A 15,794-nucleotide genomic window follows, 5' to 3' on the forward strand; every position below is an offset into this window, starting at 1 on the left:
AGAGTGGAATATAATGTGAACTGGGGGGACGGTGTGGAATATAATGTGAACTGGGGGCATAGTGTGGAATATATTATGAACTGGGGGCATGGTGTGGAATATAATGTGAACTGGAGGTACGATGTGGAATGTAATGTGAACTGGGGGCATGGTGTGGAATATAATGTGAACTCTGGGCACAGAGTAGAATATAATGTGTACCGGGGGCACGGTGTGGAATATAATGTGATCTGGGGGCACGGTGTGGAATATAATGTGAACTGGGGGCACAGAGTGGAATATAATATGAACTGGGGGCATAGTGTGGAATATAATGTATAATTGGGGCACGGTGTGGAATATAATTTGAACTGGGGGCATAGTGTGGAATATATTGTATAATGGGGGCACGGTGTGGAATATATTGTGAACTGGGGGCACAGTGTGGAATATATTGTGAACTGGGGGCACAGTGTGGAATATATTGTGAACTGGGGGCACAGAGTGGAATATAATGTGAACTAGGGGCATAGTGTGGAATATAATTTGAACTGGGGGCATAGTGTGGAATATAATGTATAATGGGGGCATGGTGTGGAATATAATGTGAACTGGGGGCATAGTGTGGAATATAATGTGTACAGGGGGCATAGTGTGGAATATAATGTATAATGGGGGCACGGTGTGGAATATAATGTGAACTGGGGGCATGGTGTGGAATATAATGTGAACTGGGGGCATATTGTGGAATATAATTCGAACTGGGGGCATAGTGTGGAATATAATGTTTAATGGGGGCACGGTGTGGAATATAATGTGAACTGGGGGCATGGTGTGGAATATAATGTGAACTGGGGGCATAGTGTGGAATATAATGTAAACTGGGGGCACGGTGTGGAATATAATGTGAACTGGGGGCACAGTGTGGAATATTATGTGAACTGGGGGCATAGTGTGGAATATAATGGATAATGGGGGCACGGTGTGGAATATAATGTGAACTAGGGGCATAGTGTGGAATATTATGTGAACTGGGGGCATAGTGTGGAATATAATGTATAATGGGGCACGGTGTGGAATATAATGTGAACTGGGGGCATAGTGTGGAATATAATGTGAACTGGGGGCATGGTGTGGAATATAATGTGTACTGGGGGCACGGTGTGGAATATAATGTGAACTGGGGGCATGGTTTGGAATATAATGTGTACTGGGGGCACGGTGTGGAATATAATGTGAACTGGGGGCACAGTGTGGAATATATTGTGAACTGGGGGCACAGAGTGGAATATAATGTGAACTGGGGGCATAGTGTGGAATATAATGTGTACTGGGGGCACGGTGTGGAATATAATGTGAACTGGGGGCATGGTGTGGAATATAATGTGTACTGGGGGCACGGTGTGGAATATAATGTGAACTGGGGGCATGGTTTGGAATATAACGTGAACTGGGGGCACGGTGTGGAATATAATGTGAACTGGGGGCACGGTGTGGAATATATTGTGAACTGGGGGCACAGAGTGGAATATAATGTGAACTGGGGGCATAGTGTGGAATATAATTTGAACTGGGGGCATAGTGTGGAATATAATGTATAATGGGGGCATGGTGTGGAATATAATGTGAACTGGGGACATGGTGTGGAATATAATGTGAACTGGGGGCATAGTGTGGAATATAATGTGTACTGGGGGCATAGTGTGGAATATAATGTATAATGGGGGCACGGTGTGGAATATAATGTGAACTGGGGGCATGGTGTGGAATATAATGTGAACTGGGGGCATATTGTGGAATATAATTCGAACTGGGGGCATAGTGTGGAATATAATGTATAATGGGGGCACGGTGTGGAATATAATGTGAACTGGGGGCATGGTGTGGAATATAATGTGAACTGGGGGCATAGTGTGGAATATAATGTAAACTGGGGGCACGGTGTGGAATATAATGTGAACTGGGGGCACAGTGTGGAATATTATGTGAACTGGGGGCATAGTGTGGAATATAATGGATAATGGGGGCACGGTGTGGAATATAATGTGAACTAGGGGCATAGTGTGGAATATTATGTGAACTGGGGGCATAGTGTGGAATATAATGTATAATGGGGGCACGGTGTGGAATATAATGTGAACTGGGGGCATAGTGTGGAATATAATGTATAATGGGGGCACGGTGTGGAATATAATGTGAACTGGGGGCATAGTGTGGAATATAATGTGAACTGGGGGCATGGTGTGAAATATAATGTGTACTGGGGGCACGGTGTGGAATATAATGTGAACTGGGGGCATGGTGTGGAATATAACGTGAACTGGGGGCACGGTGTGGAATATAATGTGAACTGGGGGCACAGTGTGGAATATAATGTGAACTGGGGGCATAGTGTGGAATATAATGTATAATGGGGGCACGGTGTGGAATATAATGTGAACTGGTGGCATAGTGTGGAATATAATGTGTACTGGGGGCACAGTGTGGAATATAATTTGAAAGACCTATATGTCAATTTCAAAAGGTATAGATGCCAAATATAATATTCTCCTAAAATTACATGACTACAGTATACTGTAATGTGTACTGTATAATATACTAATGTGTATTACTGTATAATATACTAACTGTAGCACTATATAGTGTTGCCTGCCCTCTCTATCTGGCTGCCGATATGCGCTCACACGGGAGCGCGCATCGGCAGCGCATCGGGCTCGGAAGCCCTAAAAAAGCATGCGATTTGGCTTCAGAAGCCAAATCTAACCATGTGTACACACTATAAGACTTCACAAAACAAAACAGTGATATAAAAAAAATTACTGGCAAAAAACTCAGAACAACATCACCAAAAAAACAAAACGTGATCCATTTATTTGTGAAAGAACAATATTCAATGACATTTTCTAAAAAAATAAAATAAAAAAAAAAGTTGAAAACAAAAACATCGATATATAATAGAGCAATATTAGAGGCACCCACTTGTGCATTAGCAAATAAATGCATAAAATATTCTGCTTCCAATTTTAAAGCGCAATGGAATATGCTGCGCTATATAAGAAACTGTAAATAAATAAAATAAATAAATTAATTCAACTTCAGTTCTACAATCTCAGTGTTTGCTGTAAGGGAGCTGCAATGAAGTGGTCTCTCTCTCTGATAAAATACATGGTTTGCCTTAATTATGTAATTTTAAATAAATGCCGTATTTAAATGGGAAAAAAGGATGCAGCATACTTTCTTATCATTGGTCCAAAGTCAGTGACTTAGGACTTGGGAAAAACTTTCACAGAAATATGAAAGCATGTAGTGATATATCTATATATACAAAATGTATCTTTAAAAATGAGCTGTTCTGAAGTTCCAAAAATGTAAAAAAAAACAGTAAAGTTCTGCTGATTCACCTTATAAACTGTTTTTGTTCATTTAATCTAAAATAAAATATATTTTTTTGATGTTGTTGTTGATGTACTAGAGATTGTAAAATTGGGAAATGATTAGTTAGTAAGTTAGAATAACAAAATAAAAGTTCACTCATCACCTACATATACTGGAGGCAGCCATTTTGAAACAGCCCATCAATTCACAAGCAACCAGTAACATCACTGAGGTATTTCTTGAGGCAAACATACAGTAGAAGGCAGCCATTTTGTAGACTGAGCCGTCTCCAATTGCCGTCTCCAATATCACTATGGTTAGCTGTGACACCAAGTGATGTCTCTGGTTTCACGGCCCCAATAGGTTGAATTGACATAAGATTTGGTTCAGCCAACTAGAAAAAAGGCTGCCTCCATTTTGTCCACTAAAGAGATCAGTTTGATTAGATTCAATGATCTTAATTGCATCAATTAAATGCAGATCGGACTAGCTGAAATTTGATTTGCTCTTAACTGATCATGCATACAAATAAGAAGCTGCATCGCTAAACTTTTCATTACCTACTTCACCACCGGTGTAGATGTCAGAGCCTGTCGGGTGAACGACAGCATCACTTTCGAGGGTGGCAATGTCAGCCTTTATAACTTGCAACTATAGGTAGGCAAACACATGTAGGTCAACCACGTGGGATAAGGAACACATTGTACATACATTATTTCACCTCTTACCCTGCATTCCTACCTGGAAGTCTCAGAGGGAACATAACCCCAGCTGGGGTTTGAGACATAAGAATGAGCAGAATCGGAGTCGTGACAGCCATTTGTACCCTTTTCATGTCCAATTGTACATACAGTAATAGTTTGGGTTGATTTATTATCTGTTATTTTGATGAAAAGAATAGTAATGACTGCCACGTAGGTCCTGGAAAAAGGTAAGGTGGAAAAGTAAGGTGGTTGTAGCCGCTTGAATCCTGAATACGATATTTTTCACCGTTGAGGTCAACTGGTCATCATCAAGGAGTACAGGGGCAGAAGTATTAAGCCTGATCAAGTGGAAGGTGCTAATGCACCAGCCAGACAGCTCCTACCTGTCAAGTTACAGGATGGGTTTGAAAAAATGACAGTTAGGAGCTGATTGGCTGCATCCGTGATCATTTCCAATTTATCAATTCCCCAGGCTTAATACATTCGCCTCACAATTTGTAATCAACGGTACTAGGTAATACGAGAAAACTCCCAGATTTTAAAAGGTTAACACTAAAGGCATTGGACTAGATGCGCTACGTTTGAAAAGTGATCAAATGGAGAGTCATAAATTACCAGCCAATCCGCTCCCAGCTGCCATGTTACAGGCTGTGTTTGAAAAATAACAGGAGCTGATTGGTTGGCAATTTATGACTCTCCATTTTATCACTTTTTCAAGGCTTAGTACATGATGCCCTGAGTAACTGCTATTCAAAAATGTTAGTACATAATCTAAAATTGCATGGAGTACACTTTATTTTCAATAGGTTTTGAATCCAATATTGTACAGATGGTGATACACATTACTACAAGAGAGCAAGAATGTAGTTAGCAGGGTGCACTAGGGCACAGTTATATCTAAAACATAAATGTTATTTCTATGCATTAAAATTTATATATTTAAAACGGTAAAAGATAGAAGTGAGAATACGTGTAGACAAAAATGTACACATTTTAGGGGCGTATTCAATCTTGGGCCACGGCTGTTGAGCTGGTCCGGCAGCCGTAACTCTGTCCTGTTCTCGGTCTGCTCAATCGAGAAAAAGCAGGCAGGATTCAATGTCCCGCTAAGAAGGGGGCGTGGCCGCGAGCTGCGGCTGGGAAGAGGTGAGCTGCGGACGGGAGCTCGTCACTTCCCGGCCATTCTCGGCAGAACAAGCCTGACTGCTTGTGAAGTCGGGCTCATTCTGCCGAGATACCCTGCTCAATGCTGTCAGGGAGATGGCTGCAGGAGATTGAATACCCCCCTTAATCTCCTGATTAAGAGTCTGATGTCAGTGGTTGCTTGGAGTTACTCTGAGCGCCTATGGCTCAGTAATTGTGCCTATGCTGTGCTGCCAATAGTAGGGTTACAAATGAGAACTAGTATCAAAGCTACTGTAAAATACATCAGTAGTTAGGATGTTAGTATGTGCCGGCACTAATATGCTGATTAAATGACAGTATTAGAATATATTCACAATGGTGACACTCATGTAATATAATATTATAACTATGGGTATTGATTTTCCCTATGGTTCAATTACAATGAGTATCCCACATTAACAAATGGTCAATGATTGAGCAGCAACAGATAATGAATCTAGCAGATTTCCTTCTAGCAGTCCGTGGTTAGCTGGATATACAGCAGAGCAGGTGATCAGGAAATTACTTAATTGCCAAATAAATGGGCAAGTGTAGCCTGAATGACGCTGGAGTACATGGGGACAGATGGCCGTGTCCATTTCGCTGTGCCCAGACTGACCGGCGGCAGGCAGGCGGCAGGCTCTCTCACTCCTGCGAGCGGTATCAGCAGGGAAGTGCAGGCTCACCTGGCGGGAGGAGACCAGTTGATCGGGCACCTTGCACTCGGCAGTGGGGGCAACAACGCCGCACATCGGGGCCAGCCCGCAAACAGCCCATGACCGCCTGTCCGAGCGATGAATGCCCCAATCAGCCTGCCAGGTGCCTTTCCAGAATAGCTCTGATCCTGTATGATTAAAAGTGCCTGTCATCTGTCAACCTGCTGATCAGACTGAATAGAGTGGGACAGACTCGGACGCCTGTCTCCCGGCACCCCAGATACTGTGCAGGCTACATGCGCTTGTCGCATATACAGTCTATTTGTTCTGAGTGCAGCGCTTCATCTTCCAAATCCTCTACACAGCCAATGGGACCATCTAAGAGCGGAGGTCTACATTCATTGACCAAGAACCATTCAAGAACCGAAGATGGCTATACACCAAGAAATTATTCTTATATCATATTCAAAACCAATTGAAAATAAACCGTACTCCATGCACTTTTAGATTATGTACCAATCTATTAAACTGCATTTACCACATCTTTTTTTTATTTTTTTATTACCTTTAAAATCTAGGAAGGTTTTTATTGCCTCACCCTGTACATCACAAACCAATCATGTGTTACTCTGCCAATTACTGTAGTTCTAGAAATGTTTAATCGTCTTTCTCTTTCTCTATTTCCTTATCCAGAATACAGGCAGGCTGAGGAGAAGGTAAAACGCGTGGTGTCTTTGTAGGGGCAGCAAAATGCACAGAACTAATAAAAGACCATGGCTACTTGTTACTTTGCTGTTAGTTCCACTAAATATGTGCTAATATTGTTTTTTATGGTCATATTAATTATTGATAGCTTAGTGGCTGCACTCCGCATCATATAGGATGCAGTTTGTACGGTAATTATCAATACAAGAGAAGCCGCCCACCCCGTTGAGTCAGCTGGTCTGTTGGGTCAGACGAGCCACGAAGAGATCCAGGCTATCCAAGTAGCACAGCCTCAAATCATTGTGTTTGCCCGCCCTCCTGTGGCCAGCACAGTAATAAATTGAGGCATGCCGCAAGGCCAGCCCCCCCCCCCCCCCCCCTGACTTATGGCACACCCCCTTAAGCTGTGGCAACGCCCCCCCCCCCCCCCCCTTTTCGGTGGGTAGGAGTCAAGTTGAAAAATGGTCCCTCAGAGAGACACATATTACAGGCAGTATTAATAGGCATTGATCAACTGTCAAAGACCCCTAAACGGTCCTTCAGGGAATTAGTGCCATCACCTGTGGCTTGCATTGTATCTGGACATAAATGAAAGATTAAGCATTTCTAGAACAAACGTGAAGTTTTTTATGAATAGATTTATTAATTATTGATCGAGTCAATGTTAATTACTGGTGACTGGTTCCTTTAAAGTCCAAAGTGGGATTTTGCACAGTTTTCAACTGTTATACTGATCACCTACAGTAAATGCTTCAGTAACAACAACAACCACCTTTGTCCACGTAGAGTTAGAAGGGAGAATGAACATAGGAAATGTGTCATTGGCTTCAACAGAAGGTATTTCTCAATGTTCCTCATTACATGCAATTTATAGAAAAAATAAGTAAAGCACATTGCAGATTATTGTTATGCGGAAAATACTATTTAATCATTCTATTGTATAGTCTATAGCAGGGGTGGCCAAACCTGTCCTCAAGATCTACCAACAGTTCCTGTGTCTCAGGCCACCTGTGGATCTATAGTGGCAATGAATGCAGCATGTTTGAAAATGTGACAGTTAAGCCCCATACACGCTTAAACGATCCGGCAGACGCCGATATTGGCAGCGGCGGGACCTGCGTTGGCAAGTGCCTATACATTTGCCGATGCCGCAGATGAGGGGGGCCGATGGCGAAGGGAACAACATTCATGCAGCAGCATGGCTGACGTTGACAATGCCCTCCCTCATCCGAACATGCTTGGAGGAAAGAGGGGGTCGTTAACATGGCACAGGAGCGCGACTCGTTAATGATGGACAGCGTACACACTGGACGATATTGTTCACTATATCATTCAGAAAGACCTTTCTGGACAATATTGTGACCAATATCATCTAGCGTGTATGGGTCTTTAGTAATGACTACAGCTGTGCACCAGCTAGGTGATCTGGGGAATGTGACAGTTAGTAATGACTACAGCTGTGCACCAGCTAGGTGATCTGGGGAATGTGACAGTTAGTAATGACTACAGCTGTGCACCGGCTAGGTGATCTGGGGAATGTGACAGTTAGTAATGACTACAGCTGTGCACCAGCTAGGTGATCTGGGGAATGTGACAGTTAGTAATGACTACAGCTGTGCACCGGCTAGGTGATCTGGGGAATGTGACAGTTAGTAATGACTACAGCTATGCACCAGCTAGGTGATCTGAGGAATGTGACAGTTAGTAATGACTACAGCTGTGCACCAGCTAGGTGATCTGGGGAATCTGACAGTTAGTAATGACTACAGCTGTGCACCAGCTAGGTGATCTGAGGAATGTGACAGTTAGTAATGACTACAGCTGTGCACCAGCTAGGTGATCTGGGGAATGTGACAGTTAGTAATGACTACAGCTGTGCACCGGCTAGGTGGTCAGGGAAATGTGACAGTTAGTAATGACTACAGCTGTGCACCAGCTAGGTGGTCAGGGAAATGTGACAGTTAGTAATGACTACAGCTGTGCACCGGCTAGGTGGTCAGGGAAATGTGACAGTTAGTAATGACTACAGCTGTGCACCAGCTAGGTGATCTGGGGAATGTGACAGTTAGTAATGACTACAGCTGTGCACCGGCTAGGTGGTCAGGGAAATGTGACAGTTAGTAATGACTACAGCTGTGCACCAGCTAGGTGATCTGGGGAATGTGACAGTTAGTAATGACTACAGCTGTGCACCGGCTAGGTGGTCAGGGAAATGTGACAGTTAGTAATGACTACAGCTGTGCACCAGCTGGGTGATCTTGGAAATGTGACAGTTAGTAATGACTACAGCTGTGCACCAGCTAGGTGTTTTGGAAAATGTAGACTGTTGGTAGATCTCGAGGAACAGTTTGGCCATCCCAGGTACCCTGTATAATGGCCAAATAATAAGAGGGCGGGGCTGTTTATTGAGTATTAAATGGACAGAGTTTCACTTTTTTTGGTGTAGACCGATTTAGATCATACTTTACTATAGTGGGTAGAGTGAGAATATAATAGTGCCCAAAGGCATGGCGAGAACAGCGAGCCATGTAAGGGGAAAGGTTATACTAATACGGTGTCCATGTCGACATAGACTCCAAAAAACTTGAAAAAACTAGACATTGTCAACCCACTATACCATAACCGTTTTCGACAAGAATAAGTCAAATTCACATTTGGCCTATTCAATGTCAGTTCCGATCTTCCAACTTTCGTAAATATTCCGAAAGTCAAAACGCGGATCAGCAAATCCACAACTTTTTATGTCGGAAACAGACGCTTATTCGACAATTTAGCGGCCACTTCCGACAATGCAGAATTCTAGTTTCAAGTAGAGATGTGCAGATAAGGATTGACCCGGATCTTAATATGGGATTTTATTGTCTATCCGGCTGTCACATGTTTTGGAGCTGAAACATGTGACAGCCAGATAGCCAATAAGATCCCGTTTTGAGATACGGGTAAATCCAGATCCGCACATCTCTAATTTTTAGATAGTCGTATCTGCAACCCCCCATTGGAGAGATAATTATGGTGTAATAGGAGCGTTTACTATTTTTTTATATTTGTAAATGTCAAAGCTGACACCAAAAGGGTCAACATGCCTTAAGTTGATGTTGACACAAGGTCGACATGTCCACCTATTGACTGTCCAATACCCCTATCAGATTGCAAATGCCAGGTCGCAGACATGGGACCCTCCCGGGAGTGACCCAGCATTTGCATTCTGAATGCTCCCGCATCGACCTGGCTTATTGCCAGGTCACTGACGTCACACGGGAGCGGGGTGGAGCGGCGGCACATTATCGGGGGGGAGGAGGCAGCACTTGGAGCTGACGATGTCTCCAAGTGCTGCCTCCTCCATTGTGAGAACGGGTTACCCGTTCACACTGCACCTCGACCTAGGTCAGAGCCCTGTTTGAAAACAGTTGAAATGCCGGGTTGCTCGACACGGGAAATGGCGCAGATCAACTCGAATTAACACGGCAATAACCCGGGTTGATTTGGCGGTCTGAAAGGGGCATAACTATACATTGGCCCTTATTCTAATTCCTTCAGTTCCTGGCGCGTTCGCACCGGGGACCGATGGGGAAGTACTAGTGCATAGTCTCCTATTTTTTTGGGGGGGGAGGGGGGGGGGGGCATCATGGGAAATGCAAATTATTTCCCAATGGACAGATGCATTACACTACTAGTGCGTTATTACGGCAGCCAAACTAATCTTTCTGCAGAAGTACAATCTAAAATTGCCATGTAATAGCAAACTTGAGAAACCATCTTCTGAGAGACAGAGACAGCAAACAAACACAAAAGACAGAACAAAGCAGCCAACAGTCTGAGATAATTATAGAAGGGAAAAAGCCCAAATTGAAAAGTTTATTTATTTTTCTTGACAATTTGGGAGTCTATAATTATCGCTCGACTCTTAGCTATTATAGAATCCATGCCCCATTTACCTATATCGTCTTTAAGGTCAATGTCAGCATTGGTAGGGTTGATAACAGCCTCCACCTCAAATCCGGCCAAATTACTGATTTCGCTGTGAATAAGGTTCAGCTGCAAAGAGAAGCAGGAGCGGGGAAGTAGTACAGCAGCGGCAAGAGATCAGGACAGCGGCGGCACGGTAAGCGAGAAGCAGAGCTAGATGCAGGACCGTCAAGCGTAAAATGCAAGTACTGTATTAACATAGAAGTATCAAAATAAAACAGGTCACACATTAAAAGCTGCGGCAGTTAGTGGTCACCGTTTAAAAGCAAGTCAGTCTACCCATCATGCATAGGCTTATCCCGTTACTTCCAGAACAAAAAATGTTATGACAACTTTGGATTAGATCAGTTTTCCCACAATGCAGCTATTTATATTATTACCGTTATAATTGAAAGTTTGACAGTTTCTTTTTAGAAAATGTAATGTAAATACAATGATATTTGTATTAATGCAGAACTAAAAGTCAATACTGGGCGTTTTTGCCCAGCGGTGATGGGGGGGGGGATTAATGAATTAATTATTTAATAAAAAAAAAAAAAAAACGCTGAATCAGATTCTACTTCTTATTTATTTAACACCTTTTAGAAGATAATAGAATCGGATTGGTTGCTATGGGTAACATAGAATCATCAATAGAACTAAATGTATACCTTAGATTTGGGCGGGGAGTGTTTAAACTGAAATCTAAATTGGTGTGTAAAAATAAGGCTGCCTAACATCTACGGGCTACATGCAAAAGCAGCCAGTATTTACCCTGCACAGGAACAATATAAATGTATTTGTTCCAGTTGCATAGCAACGCGGCTTGTTCCAGACACAAAATGCCAGGCTTTTTTTTGCTTTACGAAATCCGGCCTCAAGTACTAACCAGTTTAATTTTGAAAGCTCTTTGAAAAATGACATTTAGGAGCTGATTGGTTGGTACTTCCTCTTTCTCTATCTCTCTCCAAGTTTTGATAAATCTGCCCCTGGGCGGGATGCATCACATTTTGAATGTGATTCATTCTGCCACTTACTGAATGCGTTGTGAGGACTTGGTTCTATGAAAAAAAAACCACATGGAAAAAAAAAAACCATTAAGGGGGAAATTTACTAAAGGAAATTTGTAAAAAAAAATAGGTGTATTTGTATCCAGAAATACACTTATTTTTGACATTTACTATCCCGAAAATACGGCAATTCGTATTCGTATTGATAGCACATCAATACGAATTGCCGTATTTTCGGGATAGTAAATGTCAAAAATAAGTGTATTTCTGGATACAAATACACCTATTTTTTTTTTACAAATTTCCTTTAGTAAATGTCCCCCTAAATGTCATAAACAAAAGGTTGCACATGAAAAAAAGCCCTCATCAAAATTGCAAACGGAATACGGCTGCCATAATGCAATTTCCTTGTTGCCATTGTTTCCATGTGGGTTTTTTTTCCTTGTAGCTAAGGACTTTTGGGTTTATGACCTGGGATTCCATATGCACATGCGCGCAGTCATCAGCCAGCACATGCGGGAACCACAGGGGACACTGGGAGGGATCGTACTGTATCCCATGCTGAGAAGTCTACAGTATGAATCCAACACCATCTACAGATAAACGTTCTATAGGAAACAAGCTCTGGAAATGTTACTTTCTGGTACTGGATGCCTATGTGGAATGCATTCAAACCGTCAAAAATAGCATTTTCTGAGGTTTGACTGCATTTTTGAGGCTAGTGCATCCCACCCCATATGTCTGTTACATGACTGTCTGGCTAAGAGGGATATGTACAGTTACAGACCTTCTAAAGAGAAAAGGGGGAGGGGCAGCCTACAGCAACCAATCAGCTTCTATCATTGAAAGAATGTGGGCTGGATACAATAAAGGAAAAATGCGGTAAAAACCCTGTTACCTGGGTTTTTACTGCATTTTGGTATGTTGGAAAACCCGCATGCTGGGTTTTCGCTGCGGGGGGTATTGCCAGCCCATTCTTATTGCTACCCGCCGCCGCCCCGCACAGACCCCCCTCACCTGTGTCTGGGCTGTGCTGCCAGTACCGGTGACCTCCTCCTAGCTCCGTGACCTCCTCCTAGCCCCGTACATCCTCTTCCAGGTGCAGGGAGGAGGAGGCGGAGCCCGAACCACAGCAGCAGGCGGGAAGGAGAAGAGAGGAGCCGCCGGAGACCTGCTCACCCTGCTGGCTGCATCGTAAAGGGCAGCTCTTACCGCAAGAGCTGCCCGCATATGCGAGTAGTATCGATGCGGTAGCCGGCGGAGAGGAAGTGGGGCGACCGACGCCCCCCACTGTGCTTGATAAATGATAGGTAGAAGTTGGTTGGTTGATATGGAAAACTGCAATTATCTGTTACATAGCGATCTGCCTGATTATCTGCTGTGCGACTACCGATGTACGATGCCTGTTTGGTGAAACAAAGTATACTCTACCTTCTGTCCAAGGAAGAGGCTTTTGGTGGACAGTACGGTGAAGCCGTCGGCCGGTGTTCCTTCTGTTGTGCTGTCAGCACTCGCTGCTTTACTCACTTCCCCCTGTTTCTTCTGAGCAGAAAGAACAAAACATAAAAACCAAAATTACTAAAATGCAAACACTAAACCTGCAGCACGTATACTGCAGTAATCTAATAGCAGGCACGTTCTGTGGGTGGAATATATAAGATCTGGGATTTATTTCCCCAAATGACTGCACCAACCCTTATTAATACTTATTGTGTTCTCTAGGTATCAAACCCCCCCCCCCCCGTGTAGTTTCCTGCTTGCTGTAATAAACTAGGCAAAACCATGTTGTACTGCGGGTGGGGAAAATGTAACGTGTGCAGAGTTAGATTTGAGTGGGTTAGATTTTTTCTGTGCAGGGTAAATACAGTACTGGCTGCTTTATTTTGACACTGCAAATTCGATTTCAGTTTGAACACACCTTGCCCAAATCTGACAGATCGCCCAGCACACAGCGCTGACACATCACTGTGTACTGCGCAATCTTGCTGAGCGTTCTGAGCGATCTAGCATCACCCACAATGCTCAGCAACTCGCTATGTGTGTAGGCAACTTAACTCTCTCTACATATTTTACAGCTGCCCCGCCTGCAACGCAGCATGGTTTTCCTAGCTGAATAAGGCCCTATGACTAGGAATGCCAATCCAGGGGCATTTTTTTCAATCCTGGGAATCGGGATTGAAAAACGCTCAATCCTGGGATTAACATCCCTAAAAGAAAACAGCCCCTGTCCCCCACAATGTACTTTAGCGGAGCAGGGCAGGCGGCAGCGGAATGGAGGCAGGTGGCGGGTGTGATGCCAGAGGGAGGTGATTGTGTCATGAGCAGCTGGGAGAGGTCAGGCGGTGAGCAAGTTCCGGCGCCGTAGGTGCAGCGCTGCAGCCTGCACAGCGTGACCTAGGCCCAGAACCCGCTCGCCACCCAACCTTTCCCGGCCGAACATGAGTCACGCTGTGAGTCTCGCACACACTGTGCAGGCCGGAAATCGCTGCCGTCCGACCTCTCCAGGCCGCACACAGTCACGGAAGTCACAGTGAGGCCAGAACCCGCTAGCCACCTGACCTCTCATGGCCACACACAGTGAGTCCCGCTGCGCAGACCGCACACCGGGTCGGGAACAGCCGGGCAGCGTCGGAGCGAGTGCTCCGACGCTGCCTGGCATTAGACTGTGCATGAACATTTTGGGGCCAAAAACCGGGATTCCGCCGATTCCTACCTATGTCTATAAAGATTCTTAGTTACTTTTCTCCTGCTGGAGAAAAGCGCTATATACAGTAAATAAAATTATAAAAAGGATTAGCAGAAAATAATAATAAAAATATTCTGGTTCAATAATTTCCCTTCATTCGCTCCTAATAAATTGCCTTTTGTAGGTCTTCCAGCATATTCCCAGAAATGTGAGTTAATTATAATACCGTAAGATTGCAATCTGCTAAAGCTTAACTACATCCAAATAAGGAACGAGGCTCAGATCTATCAGACATGTAATAGGGAGAAAATGGCCAAGCCTTCTAAAGAGAACAAAAGATAAAGATTTCAGCAGGTAGCTTTGGTTCTACACCATTGAGATCATTGACCAGCCGGTCTTAAGCCACCAACCCTGAGGACACCTGCCTATGGTCATTCCATTCCATTTGGAGCCTCTAGCGACGTGGGAGATATCTACAGCCATCCATCAGCTACCCACCCCACTACACCCTAGGGGTTTGGACCCTCAGAGGTCCCACAGTCGCACCAATTTGAGGACCATTACAAATTTTTGAAATTGATGACAACGGCCACCAGTGGTAACTATCAGCCCACAGGGTTATTTGAACCTCCAATTAATCAAAATTCCTTTCCGAATTGTACTTATTGGGTCCACACGTACTCAGCTTCTGGTCCAGTTAGATTGTTTTATATTATTTTATTGTTATATGTAATTTTTCATTGCACATGTTTTTTGATAATTTTGTATACAACTGCTACATGCTATGTTGTTTTAAAATAACATTAAATATTTTTTGATTATTTCATCAATATCAGCGCCACTTCTTTTCTCTTTTGTATTCTGGGGTACTTGTAACCCTGGGGGTACACTGAAGACCGTTTGGTGATACTTGAAAATAATATTGGTAGTGGCAGAAGAAGTGGAAGAAGTCTCCCGATGGCGGATGACGTCTACTCTTGCCGTGGAGATTAACCACGTTGTGTCTAGGGTTGCCAATCCCTGGGCATTTTTTCAATCCCGGGAATTCGGGATTGAAAAATGCCCAATCCCGGGATTCCCTGGATCCCGGGATTGGCTTCTCTAATTAAAAAAACCCGCCCCGGCTGGCCCGCATATTTACTTACACGCGGTGCAGTGCGGCCGGGCAGTGAAGCTGGGAAGGTGGGCGGCCGATCAATGGAGACGGGTGGGTGAGTGGGCGGCCACGTAGTTAAGCAGCGAGCCAGCAGGATCCAGGAGCCGGTCGGGTGGGCTTGCGGCAGCGGGCGATGCAGTAATTCTGCGCGCCCAGGACGGGTCTGTGCAGCTGCTTGGCCTGCGCAGCGTGACCTCTGGCCTTGTCACACTGCGCAGAGCAACACTTCCAGGGAAGGGAGAAGCCGGGCAGCGTCTGAGCACACGCTCAGATGCTGCCCGGCATTAGACTGCCCATGTGTAGTCTAATCCCAAAATCCCAGGATTGGAAAATCCAATCCCGGGATTGAAATCCCGGCATTTTAGGGGCCAAATTCCGGGATCCCGCCGAACCCAATCCCGGGATTGGCCACCC

At 44.2% G+C, this 15,794-nt stretch overlaps 1 protein-coding gene across 2 annotated transcripts in view; it reads right to left on the minus strand.

Annotated features, from left to right (window-relative positions):
* Positions 1 to 15,794, minus strand: part of MACROH2A1 (macroH2A.1 histone) — a 48,566-nt gene that overhangs the window by 21,350 nt on the left and 11,422 nt on the right. The window contains exons 5-6 of one of the 2 annotated variants that reach the window (XM_083181433.1): positions 12,970 to 13,080; positions 3,915 to 4,005 (exon numbers count right to left, since the gene is read on the minus strand). In XM_083181433.1, the coding sequence (XP_083037559.1) occupies positions 3,915 to 4,005; positions 12,970 to 13,080 (202 nt within the window). Of the gene's footprint in view, positions 1 to 3,914; positions 4,006 to 10,518; positions 10,619 to 12,969; positions 13,081 to 15,794 lie in introns of both variants that reach the window. The other variant, XM_083181432.1, reaches the window with a different exon arrangement.

Source organism: Crinia signifera, chromosome 4 (assembly GCF_055691185.1).
Source record: "Crinia signifera chromosome 4, ASM5569118v1, whole genome shotgun sequence".
NCBI classification, from domain to species: Eukaryota; Metazoa; Chordata; class Amphibia; order Anura; family Myobatrachidae; genus Crinia; species Crinia signifera.